General features: G+C 40.5%; 1 protein-coding gene across 4 annotated transcripts in view; it reads left to right on the forward strand.

Moving 5' to 3' along the window:
* CFAP418 (cilia and flagella associated protein 418) overlaps window positions 1-19,469 on the forward strand; it is a 21,583-nt gene extending 2,114 nt beyond the window's left edge. For 2 of the 4 annotated variants that reach the window (XM_075582686.1, XM_075582689.1), the window contains exons 2-9: window positions 723-822; window positions 5,163-5,227; window positions 7,836-7,935; window positions 10,380-10,444; window positions 15,038-15,103; window positions 17,109-17,204; window positions 18,155-18,290; window positions 18,400-19,469. In XM_075582686.1, the coding sequence (XP_075438801.1) occupies window positions 723-822; window positions 5,163-5,227; window positions 7,836-7,935; window positions 10,380-10,444; window positions 15,038-15,103; window positions 17,109-17,204; window positions 18,155-18,290; window positions 18,400-18,471 (700 nt within the window). In that variant the 3' untranslated portion in view covers window positions 18,472-19,469. Of the gene's footprint in view, window positions 1-722; window positions 823-5,162; window positions 5,228-7,835; window positions 7,936-10,379; window positions 10,445-15,037; window positions 15,104-17,108; window positions 17,205-18,154 lie in introns of all 4 variants that reach the window. The other 2 variants (XM_075582687.1, XM_075582688.1) reach the window with 2 other exon arrangements.
* Window positions 19,470-24,557: the final 5,088 nt, after the last annotated feature.

Here is a 24,557-nt window from a genome sequence, read left to right on the forward strand (position 1 = left end):
GACAACATTAAAAATGATCAGACAAAAAATGCCACGTACACACAGGTAATTAAATAAAAATCTGCAGATAAGTCAGCAATCCTTATAAAAATAAGGATATAGAAAAAAGAACAAAGTTCTAGGTATCGGTGCTCAAGATCCATGAATCAATAGTGGCAATTGATATATAACTGCTCAGGATATTCCTTTTGCTTGGAGATAGACATACAAGCCTCAGTGAGTATCTATGGTCTTGTGTTTAGAATAACGGTAAGCTCAGATTGAGGGGGTTATGTATATGAAGTCCTATGGTGGATACTAAGGACAAACTATATATGAACAGTCTAGTCCCGTGTACCACCATGATCTTCCCCACTGACCTTTGCATCTTTTGGTCCTCTTCTGCTGCACTGGCAGCCATTTAGTGAACCCCTGAGCCGAATAGTCACAGATCGATCACAGGAGAACGGATCGATCTGCAACTTAGCTAATTACTTATCATTGTGTGGATTGTATTGATGCACATATTAAAGGGAAAAATGAAAAAGAAAAAAACCCAGCAGCTTGGACGGCTGCTTTAAGTTCTAGAAACTTTGAGGACCTGAAAGTACAAAGAAATACTCTGTATCTTTACACATTGCAGTTTTTTGTTTTGTTTTTTTTTATAGGGGGGCAAACATGACCACCTTATTGATCGAAACTTCCATTTTCTACGTTTGTTTAAGATTGTGTTTTTTCTGCAGATGTAGAAAGGCATTAGTCAAGGAATCCACCATTGATGAGGATGTTGATGACTTGATTGAAGATATCTTTAGTGATGTCTGCTTTGGTGAAGATAATATGGTAAGTTAATATGGAGTTTACACAGTGTATATAATGAGATAACCTGGGTTCCATCAGCTATAGTCTTCAACTGAGCCACTGATTTAGCAACCTGTGCTGAAGCAGGCGTATCCTGAAAACCTGACCTGTTGGTGACCCTTGAGGACTGGAGTTGCCCTTCCCTGGTGTATACACCACATAGAACATGATTTCTGTTTAGTAACTATTAATAAGCCAGTATTTGTAATTTATTATTTTCTTGCATTCATTACATTTTTTGCAAACCATAATGTAACTGTTTTGTTAACAAATGGGGCAGCCACATTTCTTTTACATATTCACTGAAAGGTCACTTATCCTCCTGTAAACAGATCTCATTATCAGTCTTTGGTATTTATGCATGTGGAGACGACTATATAATAACGCCTGTGCTTTGCAATATTCCCTTGTGAGGCCTCAAAGCTTGTGTACAAACTAGATTTATGAGGAATGGTTCATAGTAAAGAATCACTTGTTGCAAAATAATGTACTCTGCAATGTATACATTTCTTTAAATTGATGTTGGTATGTAATATATTTTTAGGAAACAAAAGCTGCATTAAAGCAGCAAAACGTGAAAAATGCTATGATTTTTTTTTTTTAAAATCAGTTCTGTAGTGTTAGATAATACTGTCTGCATTTTTTTTAAACTCCTAATGCAATTTAATATTTGTTTTGGTTCCTACAGCAATCATTTAGAAAGTCATATCCACTTCCTCTTTCTAAACCGTCTCTGACACACATCTTTTGGAGCTCTGCCCTTTGGCAACAAAGTATCACAACCAGATCTGTTGCTTTGTTCCAAACAGCAGACTGTCTTGCACTGAAAGCTGTACCAATAATGTGTTACACTTAGTAATACAGGCAGTCCTCGGTTATCCGACACAATGCGTTACTCAAAATGGCGTTGTAAAGCGAAACACGTTTTCCCATAGGAACACTGTTTAAATGAAGGGTTCCGTTCCTGAAGGCATTTTTAACACTAAAATACACCAAATATTTTATGCAGGCAATAAGATATGCAGCACACACAAATTATATAGTGTATATACTGATATATATATATATATATATAATATAACAAATAATATATTATATAGTATAATATATTATATAGTATAATATATATATACGCTCTTACGACGGTTTGCAACGTTGTTTATGCGAATGTGTATGTGTGTGTGTATGTATATGTGTGTGTATGTGTGTATGTATGTATGTGTGTGTCAGGTATGGAGATTAGCACTCACGTTTTGATGCAGGAGGCAGATGCTTGTCCTATAGGTAGTATGTAGACATATGGTGACCAGGGGATCCTGATAGCCAAAAGAAGACAGCACACTGCAATGTTGATATCAAAAAAGTGTATTACGTGACACAGGGCCGCCAACGTTTCGGTCCTTCCAACGGGACCTTCCTCAGGGCAGTGCACCTCAGACTGACACAAGCACCCATATATACCCCTTAACACATACTAAAAAACACCTGACAACAATCAAGAAAATCCAAATTGCAATCCCAGATACAGCCCACATTGCTTAACAGCCAATCCAACATACTGACACTGGCTAGCACCAATGAAATAGCCTGATCTAGACACAAGTGCAATTAGTCACATGTTAAGTAGTGACATCACAGTACCTCCTATCTAAGTAACCATGACTACATAAAGCATACCGTTATATATTTAAATGCACATGAATGGTTAAATAGCACATGAATGGTACATAAATAGCACATGAAGGGAGGGAGGGTAATACTCACGCGATGCGTTCCCTAGTATTCTTCCGCGCATGCGCAGTGCGTCCCTAGCAACCCGATCGCTTCCTAGACCACTGTAAGTGAGGGTGCGCGCATATCTGTATGCAGGATATATGTGGGTTCCATCTAGATTACAGTCTTAAATATACAGACATCAGACTCCTGCTTTTAAATGATTTTATTATTGGTTTGCTCTTAGTTTCATCCCTGTACTGTATGTATCCAACCTTTGGCCACTGGGTGTACTGTGTTGCCATTATTTGTGCTCAAGGTAAAAAAGTAACAGTTATCTTTATCATGTTCATGTCCTCTTTAGGTCTGTCTCAGACGCTGACACATTACCAGGGCACATGCGCATCCATCTTTTGGATTTCACTGCTTGCGCCATTAGCGCAGCGTTGCGCATGCGCATTAGCACAGATATGCGCGCACCCTCACTTACAGTGGTCTAGGAAGCGATCGGGTTGCTAGGGACGCACTGCGCATGCGCGGAAGAATACTAGGGAACGCATCGCGTGAGTATTACCCTCCCTCCCTTCATGTGCTATTTATGTACCATTCATGTGCTATTTAACCATTCATGTGCATTTAAATATATAACGGTATGCTTTATGTAGTCATGGTTACTTAGATAGGAGGTACTGTGATGTCACTACTTAACATGTGACTAATTGCACTTGTGTCTAGATCAGGCTATTTCATTGGTGCTAGCCAGTGTCAGTATGTTGGATTGGCTGTTAAGCAATGTGGGCTGTATCTGGGATTGCAATTTGGATTTTCTTGATTGTTGTCAGGTGTTTTTTAGTATGTGTTAAGGGGTATATATGGGTGCTTGTGTCAGTCTGAGGTGCACTGCCCTGAGGAAGGTCCCGTTGGAAGGACCGAAACGTTGGCGGCCCTGTGTCACGTAATACACTTTTTTGATATCAACATTGCAGTGTGCTGTCTTCTTTTGGCTATCAGGATCCCCTGGTCACTATATATATAATATATATATATATATAATCTCTCTTATCTTATCTCTGTCTCTGCATATTCATTCTTCCAATATTCATTACAAGGAAGAATGAATATGCACAGACACTCTATACTCCATCACGAAGAAGGAAGATACTGCTCACCAGTGGGACATCACTTCTCACAACCAGATCATTCCATAAATGATTTAAAAATCAAAATCCTCAATGGAATGTTTAAAAGCACCCAAGAACGGAAAACATTTGAGCTCAGAATGATAAGACTCTTTGACACCAAAACCAAAGGACTTAATGTGGACATGGGTTTTCTCACACCCTACCAAAATTGTCTGTAATTATCCTGCTTGCCTCTATTCTTATCCACACTTTCTCTCCTCCTCCCCCCCCCCCCAGCATCCCTTCCCCTCCCCACCTTTCTTTGACACTGTCCCCTGGCTTCAAACACTTAACACCCGACCTTATCTACAGTAAATATCTGTTTGTTTGTTTGTTTGTTTTTCTCTCTACACTGTTTTAGCATTGATTCCTGTGTAAATCAGTATTGCTGACCTGAAGAAGAGAGGAGAACTCTCGAAAGCTTGTCCTATGACATAAATTGTTAGTCCAATAAAAAAGGTATCACCTAATACTGAAGAACTCATTTATTCTGCACTATATATATATATACATATACATATATATATATATATATATATATATATATATATATATATATATATATAGATATATATATATATATATATATATATATATATATATATATATATATATATATATATATATATATATATATATATATATATATATATACACACAACGTTGCACAGCGTCGTAAGAGCGTTGGATAAACCATTTTGGCGTTGTAAAAATGAATATAGGTATGCATTGCATAGCGTTGGATAAGCCATTCGTTGTAAAGCGAAGCGTTGTAAAACGAGGACTGCCTGTATACTGTAATGTTACATATCAGCTGCAGCAGTTCACATACGGAAGCACAAAGTTAGAAGGGAGACATTTAGTTAAGCACACAATCAGGATTTATAACAGGAACACCAAACGATTTCCATCTTGGGTAAGAATGTAGAATTATAGATTGTCACATGCTTTACATGTAAAAATAACGAAACAAAAAAGGGGGAATGTAGTATTGATGCTTTTAAGTACGTTTTTAGCAGAATGGGACATTTGGCCATTGCCACCTGCGCTTTCCGCCACCCGGACAATTCACCTCTTGTCACCTTACCACCGGTCACCTCGCCACCATCCGCCATTTATATATGTCCTCGGGCTCGGAGGATCTCCCCAGCCGTCACCGTTCCGCCGGCATTAGTGATTTTCATCTCCCCAGAAAAAAATGGCACATCGCTGCCTTTGCAGTTAAGCCGGCATTTGTGAGTGCGCCAGTGCGTGCACCCAGCCAGGACAGATTTTTTAATTTGCTGCAGATGCAAATGGCATGCGGTTTATGAAGTATCAAAGGGATTGCAATAATAGATTTTTACCCATGCCTCTAGTTATTCCAGCTATCGGCACCATGGACATATGTAAAGTCAACATTTTCATGTATCACTTATTGTTTTTCAGAAGCGAGAGACTAAACCTGCAAACCAAAAATCTGTTCAAACGTCTAATCAAGTGCATAATAAAAAGTACGTTTAAATATTTTGTTTTTAAGACTGGACCATACCATGTAGATATCGTTTACTTGTTACGTTGTATCAGAAGAAATCTCACCACTAAAATCATCTTGACAAGTCGTACAGGGACAATGGAAATTAAGAACTAAAACTTTTTCTTGTTAACGTTATGAAATATGATACAGATATTAAAGGCATCCTAACAGACCAAGCAACCAGAGCAGAGAACATTGACGAGTTGGAAAAGGGATGCATAGTGATAGAAAGAAACGGGCCTCAGAGCAGAGATGGGAAGAGATCTGTGATGGCAATAATTTGGAATCAAGTATTGCATAAATCTTATCCAGACACACACATACACACGCACTTGCTTATCCAGACACACACATACACGCACTTGCTTATCCAGACACACACATACACGCACTTGCTTATCCAGACACACACATACACACGCACTTGCTTACCCAGCCGCACACACACGCACTTGCTTATCCAGACACACACATACACACGCACTTGCTTATCCAGACACACACATACACACGCACTTGCTTATCCAGACACACACATACACACTTGCTTACCCAGCCACACACATACACACTTGCTTACCCAGCCACACACACTTGCTTACCCACCCACACACACACACTTGCTTACCCAGCCACACACATACACACTTGCTTACCCAGCCAAACACACACACTTGCTTACCCAGCCAAACACACACACACACACACACATACACTTGCTTACCCAGCCACACACATACACACTTGCTTACCCACCCACACACACACACTTGCTTACCCACACACACACACTTGCTTACCCAGCCACACACACACACACATACATTTGCTTACCCTGCCACACACACTTTCTTACCCAGCCACACACACACACTCTTGCTTACCCAGCCACACACACACACACACACACTTGCTTACCCAGCCACACACACACACACTTGCTTACCCAGCTAGCCACACACACACACACACACACTCACTCTTGCTTGCCCAGCCACACACACGCTTGCCCAGCCACACACTCTTGCTTGCCGAGCCACACACACGCTTGCCCAGCCACACACACTCTTGCTTGCCCAGCCACACACACACGCTTCGCCCAGCCGTATACATACACACACACACTCTTGCTTCGCCCAGCCACACACACACACTCAATCTTGCTTACCCAGCCACACACAGGCTTGCTCAGCCACACTCTTGCTTGCCGAGCCACACACACACACACACACACACACACACTTGCTTACCCAGCCACACACACACGTGCTTACCCAGCCACACACATACACACTTGCTTACCCACCCACGCACACACACTTGCTTACCCTGCCACACACACACACACACTTGCTTACCCAGCCCCACACACACACACACACGCTCTTGCTTACCCAGCCACACACACACACACACTTGCTTACCCAGCCACACACACACACTTGCTTACCTAGCCACACACACTTGCTTACCTAGCCACACACACACACACACTTGCTTACCCAGCCAGACACACACACACACACACTCTTGCTTACACACACACACTCACTCTTGCTTACCCAGCCACACACTCTTGCTTGCCGAGCCACACACTCGCTTGCCCAGCCACACACACACACACACACACACACACTCTTGCTTGCCCAGCCACACACACGCTTTGCCCTGCCGTATACATACACACACACACTCTTGCTTCGCCCAGCCACACACACACACACACACACTCAATCTTGCTTACCCAGCCACCCACACGCTTGCCCAGCCACACTCTGGCTTGCCAAGCCACACACACACTCTTGCTTCGCCCAGCCACACACACACACACACACACACACTCACTCTTGCTTACCCAGCCACACACACTTGCTCAGCCATACTCTTGCTTGCCGAGCCACACACACACACACACTCTTGCTTCCCCCAGCAACATGCGCACGCGTGCACACACACACACACACACACACACACTCTTGCTTCGCCCAGCCACATACCTACACACACACACACACACTCTTGCTTCGCCCAGCCACATATATACACACACACACACTCTTGCTTCGCCCAGCCACACACACACACACACACACACACACACTCTTGCTTCGCCCAGCCACACACACACACACACACACACACACTCTCTCTTGCTTCGCTCAGCCACACACACACACTCTCTTGCTACGCCCAGCCACACACAAAGCCTTACCTTATTAACACTCCCTCATCTTAGTAACACAACACATTTCAGCCAGTGACAGGAGGAACTGTGTTTGCCGTGCAGTGCCACCTCATGGCTGGAGGAGACATTGAGCTGCAGCTGTTCCTCCCTCTGCTCAAAACTGGGACATTACACAGATTGTCGGGACAGTAACTAATATTATGTGTGTCTATGTATCTATACTTTTTTATAGGTGTCTGTTCTTTCTCAAATAAACTATACATAACTACATATTGGTAAAGGCAACTTTAAGTTATAGGAACTTTACACAATTCAGTTTATTTGTATGTGTGGCAAACATGACAGATCACCTTATTGATTTCAACTTGCATTTTATTAAAGATTGCTGGGTTTTTTTCAGCCGATCTAGAAATGCATCCATGGAGGCATCCATCGATGACAATATTGATACATTTATTGAAGATATATTGGATGATGTCAGCTTTGATGACGATAATATGGTAAGTTCATATAGAATTTACACTGTAGAGAAATGGTCAGTCTGCGTGCCATTACGTATAAATAATATTATAGCTAATGAACAATACAAACGAGTGCGTGTCTTGTTTCTTTCCTCTTAAACTACTGTAAACAGTGTACAAGTACTGACAACTTGGGCTTACTACGTACTTGTAAAATGTAGCTAATTATAATTCCCAAAAAGGTCTTCAAGCTACCATCCAGATAGTAACCTTTTAGTAGAGCAGAGCAGCTATAACATCCTTCTGCTTTATTGCTCAATCTTAAAAATCAATCAGTAGAGCATTCAAATAAATCAAATAGGTAATAAAAGATCAGCAACTCATTAGTGCTGATCATGCAAGCTTCATGCATCCCGTTGTTATAGGTCATACCGTGGTTAGAAGCGTCAAAGTGACACGCTTCGGGTGCTTATTTGCATTTCATTACTAGAATCGCTATATTACATGTGGACAAAGAGTTCAGCGAAGCAGGTTTTGGTCTCCTGAAAAAAAGATTTGTTTGTGTTTGCACAAAAAACATTGGAGTGATTTGAGATGCATTGAAACATGTTAACAATGAGAGATTGTGTAAAGGAATGAATTTTTCTGTGGGTGACTGGGATAGTTAACGGGTATTTGGAAACTTGAATAAATGAAAGGATTAACCTAGGCTTTGATGCAGCAATCTTTCTTAATGCCATCAGAACAGGGGTGGTGTCAGTGTATGTCCGCAGTGGCCATACTCCATAATATCCTCTAGCTCCAGAGAAATAATAAAAAATAAAAAAAGGGACTCATTTTGAAAATCTAAGTCAAATCCCATTGTCAGCTGATTGTATCGTTGGGCAAATGTATTAATATTATTATACTAAGGGATTATAAAGCAAGACTGTCAGATATGTTGTAGCCTATATAAACATATTGTGAGCAAAGACCCTTGAAAAAGCAGTTTAAGGCTATTGAAAACTTTCTTACATAAAGGAGTTTCAGCATGATTTTCAGGATAACCCTTTCTACTAAGGCAAGCAATCGGATGGGAAAGTATCTAAATATTTATAGACTGAAAGATGACATGTACAACGAATTGGTCTTGCTCAAACAGGGGAGTTAGAAAGTAGCTATGGGCAAATGATGCAGTCACATTTCCTTTACATAATCTTCACTGAAATGTCTTATTGGCTTGTAAATGAATCTCTGTATCAGTCTATGGTATTTATGCATGTGGAGACACCTATTACATAATACCTATGCTTTGCAATATTACCACGTGAAGAAAACGTGCGTCCTTGCCGGCTTGTATACAAACTATATCTTTGAGGAACGGTCTCTTGAATGGTTCATAATAAAGAATCGCTTCCTGAAAAATAATGTACTCTGAAATGTATAGATTTCTTTTAATGAATGTTGGTATATAATATGGTATTTAGGAAACTAAAGCTGCATTAAGTACGTTTTTAAAATTCATTTTCAAATTGAATGAAGTATCAATATGCTTCCAATGACAGATTTTCACCCGTGCCTGTAGTTATCACTAGAGCTGGGCAAAATGTTCACCAAAATTCAAATGCGCCTCGTATTGATGAGCAAAAATCCGCGGATCCCTCAAAAAGGCCGATTCGTGGGTTTTTGTTTTTTTTCCTATCACTATTGAAATAATGCTCAACAGATTCTGGTCTCTTACAAATCACATACCCTGAAATATGGCTTTCGGGATCAATTTGACTAGTGTCTCGAGTCTATCTCTCTATATCCCCTTAAACCTCCTTCCAAATAACATAGGGAGAGACATCTGTGCTCAAAAAGAACACCTGGAGATGTGCTAATGAGATATGCAAAGTATATTTAAATGACTCACAACCCACATCTCCTAAAAGGATTTCCAGAAGAACTATCTTGAGTTGACAAGTTTAAGGCACCCTGTGAGGAATCGGCTCCTGTTTTCAGGCCCAACAGGATTAGAACCCACAACCTTTGTTAATCTGGACAGCAGCTCTAGCAGTTTGTGCTAAACCATCTGATGGGTAGCACCATTGTCACATCCTACTTTTTGAGCTCTACTGAGTAGATGCAAGTGTAATCTAGCTATTGGCATATCTCTCAGGTGTGTCCCTTTTTTGCGCACGTGGAACATTGAACCGGCAATGGAACCAGGAAATTGAAGTAGTCTGCTTCTCAAAGAAGGCAGGGAGAGTGTTCTCCAGGTGTGAGCAGATGAAAAGTATGCTGTGACAGTGATGCTCCGCAGCAGCGCGTTTAGCTTTTTTATTGCCTAATCCGCTTTAAGATTCCAGTGTGCGGATTAGATTTTGGTAATGCTAGTGTCGAAAATCCGCGGATAAGATTTTGACAGGTTCGCCCTTCTCTAGTTATTACAGCCTTCAGTGACATGGACATATGTAATGTCTCCCCTTTTTGATACATCACTTAATGTTTTTTTTTTTCAGAAGCAAAAGACTAAAACTGCAAACCAACATTCTTGCAAAACTTCCAGTCAAGTGCATAGTAAAAAGTAAGTTAAAATATCTTTGTTTTTAAGACTCTATCATGTACATGTAATTTTTCCGCTACATTGTATTTACAAAATAAATCTCACTGCCAAAGTCGGATAGTGACAGCTAGTATGTAAGTATATATTTCTTTATCTAGCGCCCACAGCTGTACTTAGTGCTTTCCTAGAGACAATACAGTACATGAAATTATAGTACAATAAGTGCAACAAATAAGATCAGACAATAGGAAATGAAATCCCTGCCCCAAAGAGCTTGCAATCTAATTGGGATGACAGGAGACTTAGAGTGAAAGGGATGAAGAGCTGAAGATTCGCCTCAAAGAAATTCACTTGTGCACACCACTTCAATTAAACTTGACATTTAATTATATAAAGTAAAACCTAGATCACCAAAACAAATTAAAGAGCTAAAAAAACATAGTAAAGTGTGTGTGTGTGTGTGTGTGTGTGTGTGTGTGTGTGTGTGTGTGTGTGTGTGTGTGTGTGTGTTACTGTGCAGTGAGAATGATCCCTCAATAGGGATAAGGTTAATATTGCTAGTGCTGTAAACACCATGGAGGGTATAGTCACTGTGGCTGTTAGGAACGGGACAATCATGTGGGTAAGAGCAGGCTGGAGGGAGACATTGTACGCTAAGCATAGCCAGCTCAGTGTAATAACAGACTGCAGTACATAAGGAGACTGCCAAGGTGTTTATGGAACCTAGGAACTGCTGCCTGCAGTCAGCAGTTGTCTGCCCTAAATGACTCACTTGAGCAAGTCATTATTTGAAAGCTCCTGGGTTCTTACAGTGAGATTAAGATGGGGATACCTTCAAACTCACTGGTTATGTGTCTACCATCCAATTAGAGATTTATCGCATGTGTATGCAAGAAATCTACTTAAACTCTGATGCACTGATCCTGTGAGATTCACTATTCTCTTTGTGTAAGCTGGGGATATTACAGTGATTAATGAATGACCGGGAGAGCTACTGTAGCTGGGTATTTCAGAGAGCAAGTGATTCAAAGCAGACTAGAACCAGACAGCAGCCAGCAGTTACTAGGTTTTATAAACCCTGATAGCTCCCTTCTGCAGCTACATTTATTGCAGCATCAGTGATCATATGGAGCTGGCTATGCTGTGCACACAGTGTTAACCTTCTGTGACTTGCTCTAACCATGATTAATGTACATTCTCTAGTTAATCTCAGCAAGCAAGTTATATAGTGTACATTGTTAGTCCCACTCTAGCCTGCTCTTACCCACATGAATGTTAGTTCCTAACAGCGACAGTGACTATACCTTCCATGGTGTTTACAGCAATAGTCACATTTAACCTTACCCCTATTGGGGGATCATTCTCACTGCACACTATCCCCTACACCCACATGTTTTAGTGGGGTTTTTTTGCTCTTTATTTAATTTGGTGATCTGTTTAACTTTTTTTTTTTAAATAAAATGCTACATTTTATATAAGTGGTGTGGACAAGTGAATTTCTTTAAAGAGTATCTTCAGCTCTTCATTCCTTTCACATTGATACCATATTCACAGCTTTGCACCCACTATACAATCACTACAGTATTTCTTGAGTATTTGTACCAATAGTACAGGTCACATTCTTGCAGCAGTATAGTTGATCAACTTGACTTTTTTGTTTTTTTTGTGAGAGTTACAGAGACAGCAGGTGAGAGAATACGTGCAGTAGATGGCAGTGCTTGGCCACAATGGTTGGTAGGAGTAACTGTGAGTCTGGGAAAGTAGCCATGAGTCTAAGCTATTGAGGCACTTGGTTTAAAGTTTGTCTGAAAGGGGGGGAGAGAGAATGTGCTTGGTGTGTAACGAGTTTGAGAGAGTTCCATAGGTAAGGGGCAGTGAGGGAAAAAGGTTTAAGGCAAAAGAGAGTAGTGGGGGTGAAAGGGGTGGAAAGTTGACAGTTATAGGTAGAGCGCAGGAGACAAGCCGGGGCATAGCGAGAGATTCAAACTGTTATGTAGGGCAGCAGATGAGTGGAGAGCCTTGAAGAAAAGGAGGAGAACTTTGAGGGTGATTAGAAACTTTATGTGAAACCAGGAAAGGGATTTAAAGCTGCAGTTGTCTTTTTTTTTTTTTTTTTTTTTTAATTCAATAGTTTCATTTGGGCAATCTCTAATTACCTAAAGAACTGTATAGCTGCCAGTCAATTCGTTCTCCATGTATTGATCTGCGAAATTTGGCGACATCTCTAGATATGGGATATGTTTTTCATCTGCTTCTGTCAGTCAGTGGAAGCTCATGAATATTCATGAGCACTCCTGCACTGACATGTGCAAGAGGGAGGGCAGGGCTCACAAAGGGGTGTGACAGGGCTTGTGACAGGACATGAAGGGGCAGTGCCTTCGATAATGCTTGTTAAAATAGAATACAAGAAAATTGGTCTTTCAAAGTTGTTTTTTGAAAAACAGAAAATGCTAAAAGTATTTTTTCTTACTACAGAACTGATTTATTAAAAAAAAAACACACACATGCAGGATATTGACTGAACTGCAGCTTTGAGGAGATGAGCAGAGACTTTTGGGAGAAAATGGAAATTATTCTAGTAGCAGAATTTTGGATAGATTGCAAAGGAGAAAGTTGAGGCTGGGTGGCCTGTTAGCAGTATGTTACAATAATCCAGATGGGAGAAGCTAAAGACATGCATTAGAGTTTTAGCCGTAGCTTGACACAGGAAAGGGCGTATCTTGTCAATATTATGGAAGAAGAAGCGACAAGTTTTAGCCATGCTGTGGATGTGAATGGAGAAGGAAAGGGATGAGTCAAATGTCACTCCTAAACAACGTGCTGTGGTGACAGGATAGATGGTAGAACAATTTATGTTGATGGAAAATGGAGATATTGGGACAGGTTTAGGAAAAAATATGAGGAGCTCCAATTTAGCCATATTAGGTTTAAATCGGCGGAGTGCCATCCACAAGGATGTAGCCAGGAGGCAATCAGTGACTTGGAACTAGATTGCAGGTCTGAGGGTAGGGATTGAAAGATATATCTGCATATCATCTGTATAGAGATGATACCTCAGGCCAAAAGAGTTGATGAGGTAACCAAGTGATCATGTGTGAAGTGAGAAAAGGAGACGTCCCAGAACAGCCCTGAAGCACACGAATAGACTATTAACAGAAGACGAAGACATGTTGGGAACGGAGATCAAAAATGTGCAATGGGAGGGGTATGATGAGAACCAGGTGCTTTGTTGGGGATACCAAGGGAGTTGACAATATGAAGGAGAAGAGGGTGATCGACAGTATTAAAGGCAGCAGGGAGATCGAGCAGGATTAGTAGGGGAAAATGAATGTTATTTTGCTTCATGTAGATCATTGGCTACCTTAGTGAGCACAGTCTCTGAGTGTGCTGAATGAAATCCAGATTATAAAGGGTTTAGGAGGGAGTTAAGATAGTTGATCATACGGGAGAACAGGAGATGTGCTAGCAGTTTGGACGTGTGGTCATTGCAGGTAATACGGAGAAAACTGACAGTAGAAACTAAGAAAAAATTATTGGAAAAAGGCTGGTAGAGATTATGAAAAACTTTAAATATACAGAATATAGGTATTCTAACAAAGGAAAAAGCAACCTGTGGAGAGCATATTGCCCGAGAGGAAAATAGGATTATTGGTGATAGAGAGCATAGTAATATAAAGAAATGGGCCTGTAATAGGGGTGTATTCAATGCTGTTGTATATGCATACACTCACTCACACAAGTAGAGGCTTAAAACCAGCAGCTCTTCAGAGCAGTCTTTACTGCGGCTGGCGCTATCTTTCAGATTCCTGCCTACTGTTCTGTCTGAGCCTTCTCCACATTAGTAGCTTCCAGTCCTGTCAGAGATTCCCCATGCATCCTCTTTCCAGGCTTGACTTCCGGTGTTCTTATTTTCTAACAATCAGTTTAATTGATTAGACTATATATAGGGAGGAATAGAAGAGGATGACATCATCCCTGAAGCTTTTCCAGTGAAACGTGTAGGGTTAATTCCCTGGACTTTCTAGGATACCTCTAAGGTCATACAGCCAGTTAGACTACCTCAGCAACACACACAACATTTTCTCAGCTGACTTAATCTGGCAAAGACAGGAGCAGGAGATTCAAGCCTTTTATCAGACAGAGAAACTGATTAGCTCTTGCAGTGATCCTGAGTGTTCTGTGCTAGAAGCTCAGTATCAGACTCAATTACCCCCTCACTGCCTCAGAGCAGAGATTGAAACAAAGACCTGTGACAGGGAAATAACTGGACAGCTTGTAAGAGGTGTATGGATAAGATGAGTGGACAGTGAAAGGAACACATACATAAATATTGGAAACCGTGACAAAGAGACAGTAGAAGAGGGCAGTGACCAAGAGAAATAAAGTATGAAAGAGAAGCAGAGAAGAACACAAATATGGCAAAACGAGGGGAGAGGTCATTGGACCAGAGACTAGCTGGGAAGAAGTAGAAAGAAAAGCAACATCAGTGAAACAAAAACAGCTTAAGAAAAGAGGTTGGAAAGAAAATGTAGGAGAGCAGAGTAGGAGCACAAAAATAGCAAGGAGCTTGGCAAAAGTGGGGACTTATCTTATCATGCTATTACTTTGCCATAGATGTTGTCCAGTGTATGTTGGTGGAAGCTGCATTCCCTTTGGCATAGGAACAAATATTTCAAAAAGGTAAATATCAATTTGGTTTACTCAATGTATCTGTTCTATTTTGGTAATAAAGTACAGAAATGCCTAGCACTGCAATGGCACAACTCATAAAAGCAGAATGCTATATAATCCGTCTGTATTTAATTCAGATAAGGGATTAAGCATATTCAGATATATTAACAGGCTAATGTGTCCTTCAGCTAAATATCTTTTTGAAGTTGGAAATATCTATCTATCCTATCTATCCTATCTATCCTATCGATAGATAGATAGATAGATAGATAGATAGATAGATAGATAGATAGATTTCCAACTTCAAAAGATATTTAGCTGAAGGACACATTCACCTGTTAATATATCTGAATATGCTTTATCCATTATCTGAATTAAATACAGACGGATTATATAGCATTCTGCTTTTAAGTATTAGAATATCATATATATATATATATATATATATATATATATATATATATATAGATAGATATATAGATAGATAGATAGATAATGGCTGTTCCAGGCAAAAGGTGACACATTGTGTGCTCATTTGCATGTCATTTCCCAGAATCCATTGCTGCAGTGGGAGCACTGTATGTGAGGTGATAATGGTTGAAAGGTAGGGTTGCAGACCTGTCTAAGACATGTGAATGTGCTCACAAGTGATATTCTTTATTGGCTATATGCTAACGGTGGAGGTTTTCTGTCGCCTTTTTCACCCACCATAACTTAAAGTGTGTGTGTGTGTGTGTGTGTGTGTGTTCCAATTGCGCAGACTATCATAGGGTACAATGAGTTCAAAGATGATGATAGTTTTCAAATTATCCACTTCCTTGCTTCGTTCTCCCACCAAACAATCCTATCGGATCTTCAAAGCAACAACATAAGACACAATGCACCAGAAGTGAATGGCAAAAAGTGTAATATAAAAAACACACACACACACCATATACTTACAATTATGCACACGCATTATAAGTGAATCTTCTTTGATAAAAGGCAATGTTTTGACACAGAATTAAAAATCAAAACACAATTTCGTTGTCTCTTTTTACACACACCACACACCACACACCACACACCACACACACACATATTAGAGAGGAGAATTAAGAAGTCATGATAAATAGACTCCAAGCAGACCCACCAATTAACAAAGTAGGGTTGATGGTGTTTATTAATTGAAGACATTGTATAAATAAAGTACATTTGGCATAAGAAGTAAATGAAATACAGCATATAGGAAAATGTGTTTTTTGTTCTTGTGCCAGTTGTATTCAAGCAAGAATTTATAATACGTTCAAACTTGCAAACCAGGCAAAATTAGCATTTTTTTTCACAAACATTTTTACCGTTTGCCAAAAATGTATTGCCAAGATCTGATAGCTAATGTGCAGGTCGCGTGACCCTAGTCACATGGCAAAAAGTTTAAACAAAGCATAATTTTGAGCAATTTGGCTGTGAGAAATTTGGTTGTCTTGCTTTTAGAAGTAAATTGTGTGTCTCTTTCCAGCACTGCTCAAATTGAGTTACCTTGTGCCTTTATATGGAGTGACTGAAGCAGTGCAGCAAATCAACTCTCCTCTGCCTACTTTTAAAGTGCAGAATTCTAAATCCATCAATAGATGGCACCATTGCAAAAGCATTAGTCTAACACAGGGCTACAGTTTTTACAATTCTCATCCATTTTTGGCCAACAAAACAGATCGGAGGATATCTTTTTAATTTTACGGATAACCGCGCTACTCTAGGATGCAGCCTCCTCTTCCTTGCTACCACACAGCTTAAAGGCGTGGAACTGCAGGCAGCATGCCTGTCACAGACGTGGTGTGGTTAAGTGCCAGGCATTTTGAGGCAAAAGAATCAAGGCCCTGGCAGTGAATGACGAGCACTGCCTTCAAACTGCCTGCAGTTCCTCCCACAGCCTGCAGAAAGCTCCACTCCCCATGCATGATATGATACAGCTAATTGTGTCAATGCATATAATACTTGAATTCTGTGTTGGTTTTTTTTTGTTTATATATTATAGAGCTTGTAACCAACTGCGCTGCACTGCCTGTGACTTTACCATAGTGATATTTAATGATTATCAATGGGATGCATCTTGTGATTACTACTTTCTCAGGTAAAGTATGTTTAAGATGTATTTCAATGCATTGCAGAAGAACCCTCTGCTTCTGTCATTGAAGTGGGTTAATACAAACAATTGCATGCACAACTGCACTAAAAAAGAAAATGGACAATACAAGCTATTGAAGCTTACTTAACACACCAAAAATGAACCTCAGATTGCAGTACAAGAAATATGCAAACTAAGAATCTAGTGCAGATTTAGTACATAATTGCTTTTTTTTATGACGCTGTTTACATCCAGTTACTATATATTTCTCACGGTTAAGTGTAAGGGCCTTATTCAAAAAGGTCCAAAGTGGCAGTTTTTTTGCCGATTTGGATCTCATTGAATAGGCACGAAATTGGGATTTAATGTGGCATTAAAAATGGCAATTATATGCCGATTCATCTCATTGTTCTTTATTATAAACCTTTACTGGAGGCCAAAAGGAGCTAATAGCAGAGGCATGTTTACCCTCTTTATTGTCAGAGGGTCCTGCCATCTCCTTGGCAACGCCCCCCTCTAGCACTTCCTAAGCGATCACATAATCTTAACGTCATTTTGGTGACATCGACAGAACGTGGCAACGTCGTGCTGATCACCCTGTTTGCCTAGAAAACAAGCATAGTGCCACTGGCATGGCAAGCCCTCATGACGTACAATGCACAATCATACATTCGTTTGGCACATCGTACAATCATTTGGCACTTAAGGGGTTCATAAGTTAAATCTAGGTGATTGATGTCTTTTTTTTAAATAAACATGAAAGTCTGAATATTCTTCAATATTGTTCTTTTACATGAGGGGTATATATATATATAATCTCACACACAAACTTTTGTTTTGTGAGTATGCAGCCTACAAATCTTGCTTTCACCTTTTGGTTCTTGCAATTTCATTTCCTTCTTTTAAAAATGGGATGTGGTAAGTTGCGTTATCGTTTTGCATTTGACTTCTTGCAGGAATAGTATGCCTGAGCTCAGCAAATTGCAAACAAAGATACTAAGGAAGAAGGGGACACGGGCCTATGCTTGCCAGTGCAGCTGGAGGTCCATCCAAGAACTAACAGACCTTGGGACAGACCAGCAGCTCCGATGGGTCTGTGGCAAGCATTCAAAATGATATCCTGCCATTTCTTGCAAAGGCTGTTGATGTGTAACATGCCGTATTGACAATCTTGTGATCATAAGCTTCTTTTTCTCCTCAGTCCTTGTTTTCTAATTGGAGGCCCAGAACTGGACAAGAATCTCCTGATTTGAACTCAAGTTGGCAGCACTAAACATAATAATATTTGATCTCACCGTTTAGGTTATTTTATACCGGATTCAAAGAAGTGACTTTTATGATTCTTGCTGAACATCAGAATATTTATTTATCCGAATTGAATTGTGTTTTTGTTTTTTTCTCCTTTTTATTCATCCCAACTACTTCCCAAAATGTAAAACCCTACAGTAATTATTCCTTCAGAATATAAATGTAAAATAATATTTTCTGTTCTCCGTGGCGCATATTTGTCAATTTTTTTTAAAGTTGTTTTTGACATTCCACTGTATAATTGGAATAAGTATTTTTTCGACTTTTACCTGCACACTGTTTGTATGGCCTCGTCCATTTGCTATGACGTTTCAGATCTGTTTTTGTGGACCTACATTTGAAAATCTTATACGGTACAAAACTTAAATTGGGGAAAAAAATATGTAAAAGTATATTGTGAGTTAACATTTCATGTAACATTAAGTAGGCAAGTGGACAAAAACAGCTTGAAGCGATCACATTTAGTACACAATGAAAACTCTACTAAGGTATTTATCAATTTGCACAATAATTCTTTCCAAATTAAGTACTGTATTGAAAAGTTTGATCTGCGAAGTATTCTGCATTGTAATAAAGCTTCATATTTGTACGTAGGTATATACGTCAGGTCTAAAACTTCTATTTTACAGCTTGTTATTCAACTATAACTTTTATTGCTGCTCCATAATGTAAGGTTCACGGAAGCTAATAATGGCCACACCTAGGACCTAAAAGTTTTAGTAATGACGAAAACAGGAAAGCAATGTTTGTAATCTTATATGCAAATACTATTAACAAGCCGTATATGTTATTGAAGTAAATTCTTAATAGTATGAGTTATTCGTTTCCTCAAAAAAACACTGTTTGCTTTAATTGAACAGAATATTTATGTGGTTTGCACATGTATTTACATGGTCTGTCAGCCATATACATTTTTTGCAGTGCAAACAGATAACAAAATAATAAACTGTTCCTTGAAAAGTTTAGCTTGTATGTTTTTTTTCCTTTAACTCTTGGTTATCAAACAAATGCCAATGCTTTGGCTCACAAACTGCCCTTTCTGAACACAGATGGCAGTAACGGATAGAGTAAGCAAATGTATTTCGGAAATTCATTATTTTATAACCCGTGTTCATGAATTTGGCTACGACATTGGAAAATAAAACATTCCTTCTCTCACAGACTTGATGCCGGTCTATAATGCTGTTACAGTAGCTCAATCAGTTTGATAATGTAGTGCATTTTATAATGAAGGTAGCACAAGAAATTCCTAATAACTACAAGCATCAAAAATATATTTTGATCTTGCTTTTCTATTTAACTATTCTCCACTACCTTTTGCTTCCAAGCTACTGTACCATTTTCTGTACATCCTGAGTACTTTCACATAGTCCACTTTCTGAAAGCTGAATGTGAAATGTAATAACAAGCCAACATAGAAAAAATGTCCACTTTCTGAAGCTATCTCTCACATTCACCATTACACTTGAACTGAGTCCATCACTTGTAGTTGTCCATTAATATTTTCCTTCGTATGCGATGTGCTTCAATTAAGCTTTTGGCCTTCACGCTCTACTGAGTCAGCATTTACAAAGCACCAATGACTCATGTGGCTAAATCAGTTATTTATTTTTATATATGTGAATATATATACATAGATAATAATCTATCGACAAACTAGGAAAAAACCCACTCCCAAAGTAACTCTCTCCCCAAAAAAATTACGCTGCCTTGCCATGGCAACAGGATGCCGTGATGTCGCGGCATTGCGCAACATGGTGCCGCTTCACGTCACATAGGGTCCCGCGGCCATTTTTTCAGGAGCTGCAGGGGAAAGAGTACAATTTGCAGGGGAGAAGACGGAGATCGCCGGACCCCGCCGCAGTTAAGCACTCAACAGCGGCCAAAATGTACTCGCCTGTGGCTGTTTGCAATGGCACTGGGAGTGAAGAGATATCCGGTCAGAGGAGTTGGTGAGAGAGGGGACGACTTGGCGAAAGATCCGAGGCGCTGGAGCAGTGATTAACATCATGATGGGTTGAATATTAGACATTTCGGTCAATGAACAATCAGGTGGAGGTAGTGACAACTTAAGAGATAGGGTCAGATCATCTGCCATTAACCACTCATGAAGCCGTAGGGTGAAGGAGCGTTGTGGCACATAAAGGGATGGAGCAGAGGAAGAAACCTCCAATAGATTGCTAAGCATCTGGGCACTGACTGACATCATCGTAAGGGCGGAGCCTGTCGGACGCAAGGAGCTCTTGTCAGCTACTTAAGTTCAGCTGCATGCATTTGTTCCACACACACCGTGCCTGTGTGATGTATCATTATGTTGCCCTTTCTGCCTCTGAGAATGTAGCCAGTGAGTTGCTACAGCAATCTCTGAGATCTTGTCTCAGAATGGGCTATTCTGCCCTCCCCCCTGTCTTGCTGATAGTTGGTCTGTCCACAGACTATTGCTATTACCCAGATTCCCTCACACTTCGTTTTCCTTCCTACACTGGCTGAGTGAGTACGTTTTCTTCTTACCCTACACTGGCAAGGCCCAATCTTGTTCACTTGCCCTTAATTACAAAACACTCATAGAGAAGCACTCTCTCACAACACCATCACATCCACAAGTGCCTGTATGTACTGCTCCTTTCCTAATAAAGTGAAGAAAATATAACAGGACTTGGTGTGCTTTGGAAAGGGGGCTGAGTTGAAGCTATCTGTGTCCATTCATACCCTAGACAGTACCCTGGGTCCAGAAGTGTGTGTGTGTGTGTGTGTGTGTGTGTGTGTGTGTGTGTGTGTGTATATATATATATATATATATTAGCACTCCTGTAAAATCACAATAGGGTCTGGTACTAAGGTCATAAAATAACATAAAACATACTTTACCACTAATGCAGGTGATAAAAGAGACGACATCACTCAGATGTAGTAGATGTGTATACACACTTACACACAGATGCAGCGGCCGTTATTCGAACATTTCTCGGGGCCGTTTTCATAAAGTCTGCTGTATTCCATGCGTCATTCACTCGCAATTCTCGGCGAGCGCTAGCGTTAACGTGGCCAATCACACCTGTGTTTAGCGTTGTTGATTTCTTTGAATTACCTGGATTCTGGTTTGTTAGGGTACAGTTCTTCGCGTATCCACCAGGTGGCACAATGAATCCCCTTTGTACTATCCAGTGTATACTGTAGCACAGTTACTGTACAATGTGTCAATTTGCAGGAGTTAAAAAGAGAGTCCACCACAGTGATCCATTGTAAAATGACCTTGGTCCCTTAAGACGCTGAAGACGTTATCAAATGTAGGCGTTTTTATCATTTAATTATCTAAGCACAATGTTGGGCACATTATTCTCAATTGCTATGCCCGCACATTTGCTGAATAGACAGAACCTGTACACTCAACATCATGCCAAGTCTTTATTCAAAACCGAAGTAAGTTACGCATATCTAATATTTTCTGCAATTAATGCTTGAACAGATAAGAAGGAGACTTTAGCAGAGATCTATCATCATATCACTGAGAACTACGATTTTTTCAAATTTTCACAACCATCATGGGTGGAAGCATTCGATAAGGCAAACTTTAATGAGGATTGTTTCTTAAGCACTGCCCCTCCTGAGGGAGATAGCAGGGGTTATTGATTTGTGCACCCAGGTTTTGCCAGTATGTTTGCTGGATGCAACGTCAAAAGGAGAAAGGTCGGGTTTAATCCATTTAAGATTAGTTTTGCCCGACCCCGCAATGTACCAACCCTGGCTTGCCAATACGATTGCAATAATGGGTCGATTGTCACTGTTGTGACTGAAAACCTAGTGAACTCTCCTAATTACTATCCTTCCTTCCTGACCCCACCTGTCAACAATGATTGTTACCTGGCCCCGTCTGACTACCGGCTTCAGCAGTCAACTGTCAACTATAATTCCATACATATACAGTACGCCCACTTTTAACACCTGCAGCTCATGTCCATGCACGCCAAACAATTCAAATAGGGACACAGAGCATAAAAGGTGACACAAATTGCATAGCCTCCCACACGCTGATCTCTATCTGAACGAGCTCTTGTACAGATACTGTATTGTGCATTTTTCTATCTGCATCCATGGATCTACCCCGATTCTACGGACGCAGGAACCTGCTTTCTTCTACTGTGCCGACCATGAGAAAGAGAAAGTCGGAAGCTGTTTCAAAGCCAAGGGTGCTTAAAGGCTCCCAAGGCAAAGAAGCCAGGTCCTTTGTACATGAAGAAGAAAATGGCCCCAGAAGTGCCTCTGCACCACCCGAAGCCGAATTTGACATTCCGGACTTTACACTGTCATCAACCAGCAATGCCGATGTACGTCCCGAAGTCCCCTGGTCACCTCCTCCAGCACCCAGCCATGCCGATGTTCGTCTGGATGACACCAGTATGCTGGATGTTTTTAGTGGTGTCAAATGACTGACCACTCCATAGAGCAATACAGGGGCGGAATGGAGGCCAAGATGGATCGTCTTTTGGAGTGCAAGGAGAATATGGATAGGTGCATGGGTGTTCGTCTGCATAAGATTGAGAGGAACACTGCAGAGTTTTATTCTTGGCTTGTAGTCCCTGACCCTGTATCCCTGTATGTCCGACGCAGGAGCAGGAGGGTGACCTGGGTGCCTTATTCTCCCATGGAGGAACCACATAGCCTCCCCCCCCGTGCTCCCTCTCAATCCATAGATTTGACCTTCACGCTTCCAACACCAAGTGCACCACGGGACCCTCAACGCTCATTCCCTCCATCTCCAGGATATACACATCAGTTGGAGGCGATGACAACCCCGGTAAGGCCCCGACATCTACCATTTACCTCCGCCCGCTGCCAGAAGCACACCCGCCCCAGCACCCAGGATCAGGATTGTACTGGTCCCAGACATCATGCTGAGAGACCTGCACCCGAATGTCCGTGAGAAATACAAGATCAGATGTAGTGGTCTACCCCAGAAATATGCCCAGTTCATCTTCAAACACCACGTCAGTTTTGAGACCAAAGATGTAAATTATGAAGGCAATAAACACAAGATGGGTTTTCCTGCACATTTAAGGAGAACAATTATGGAAGAAGTGAAGCGCTATTTTAATTTTAACAGTCAACTTGTGAAAACCGTCAGAGACAGCATCAATGCCCTTTTGAGGCATTCAAGGGCTCTTCCCTGGAAGTCCTTCGACCTGTTTGACGACTGCTAGTTATAAATTTATATTAAAATATAGATGCACTGCCAATGTTTTTAATCTAAAAAAAAGACAGTTGATTGTTTAAAATAATTTCATTGTTTAATGCTTTTTTTAATCTATTTTTCATGTCTGGCGCTGGTCAAAGAGAACACACAGAGAAACCCCCTCCTTGGGGCAGTACTCCAATCCATGCAAGCCAAGTCCATACCCCCAAAACCTCTAGACCTAATGTAAAGTGGTGTACCTGAAGCCATGCATGCTTTGTCCCTCTTCCCCCTCTTCCTCCCTGCAACCCCAAACAAAAGCATAAGATACAGTTCTGAATAATGATGTTCTGTACTGGTGTCATGGTCCTTTTTATTGTAGCTCCATTTAGCCTTGTAGCCGAGGATACACCGAAACAATTTTCCCACTGGAATGTACTGTACCATTGTTGTCGCAATACTACCACTTTAAAGTCTGACACAGTAGTATACTGTAGCAGCACTAATACACACTGGTTTAATAAGTCCTGTATGAGTAGCCAATTCCAATTAATAAGTGACTTGTGATACATAAGATCATGCTGAAAACTTGAGAGAAGATGTACTGTAGGCACTTTTTAACCATAATGTATGGTGCGATTGATAATTAAGTAATAATCCCCTCAGAACAGGGCATTACTGGCCAATAATGCCCTGGCTGGAAGAGCTGAAGGCCCGAGGCGAAGCCGAGGGACTTTAACCCAGCCAGGGCATTATTGGCCAGTAATGCCTGTTCAGAGGGGATTATTACTATTATAGGCTAAATGTAGACTTTTTTCATAAATAATAGACACTTTTGTATAGTTATATAGATTTTTTTATTAAAATACAATGGTGAATAC

The sequence above is a fragment of the Ascaphus truei genome, chromosome 2, assembly GCF_040206685.1.
Source record: "Ascaphus truei isolate aAscTru1 chromosome 2, aAscTru1.hap1, whole genome shotgun sequence".
In the NCBI taxonomy this organism is placed as follows: domain Eukaryota; kingdom Metazoa; phylum Chordata; class Amphibia; order Anura; family Ascaphidae; genus Ascaphus; species Ascaphus truei.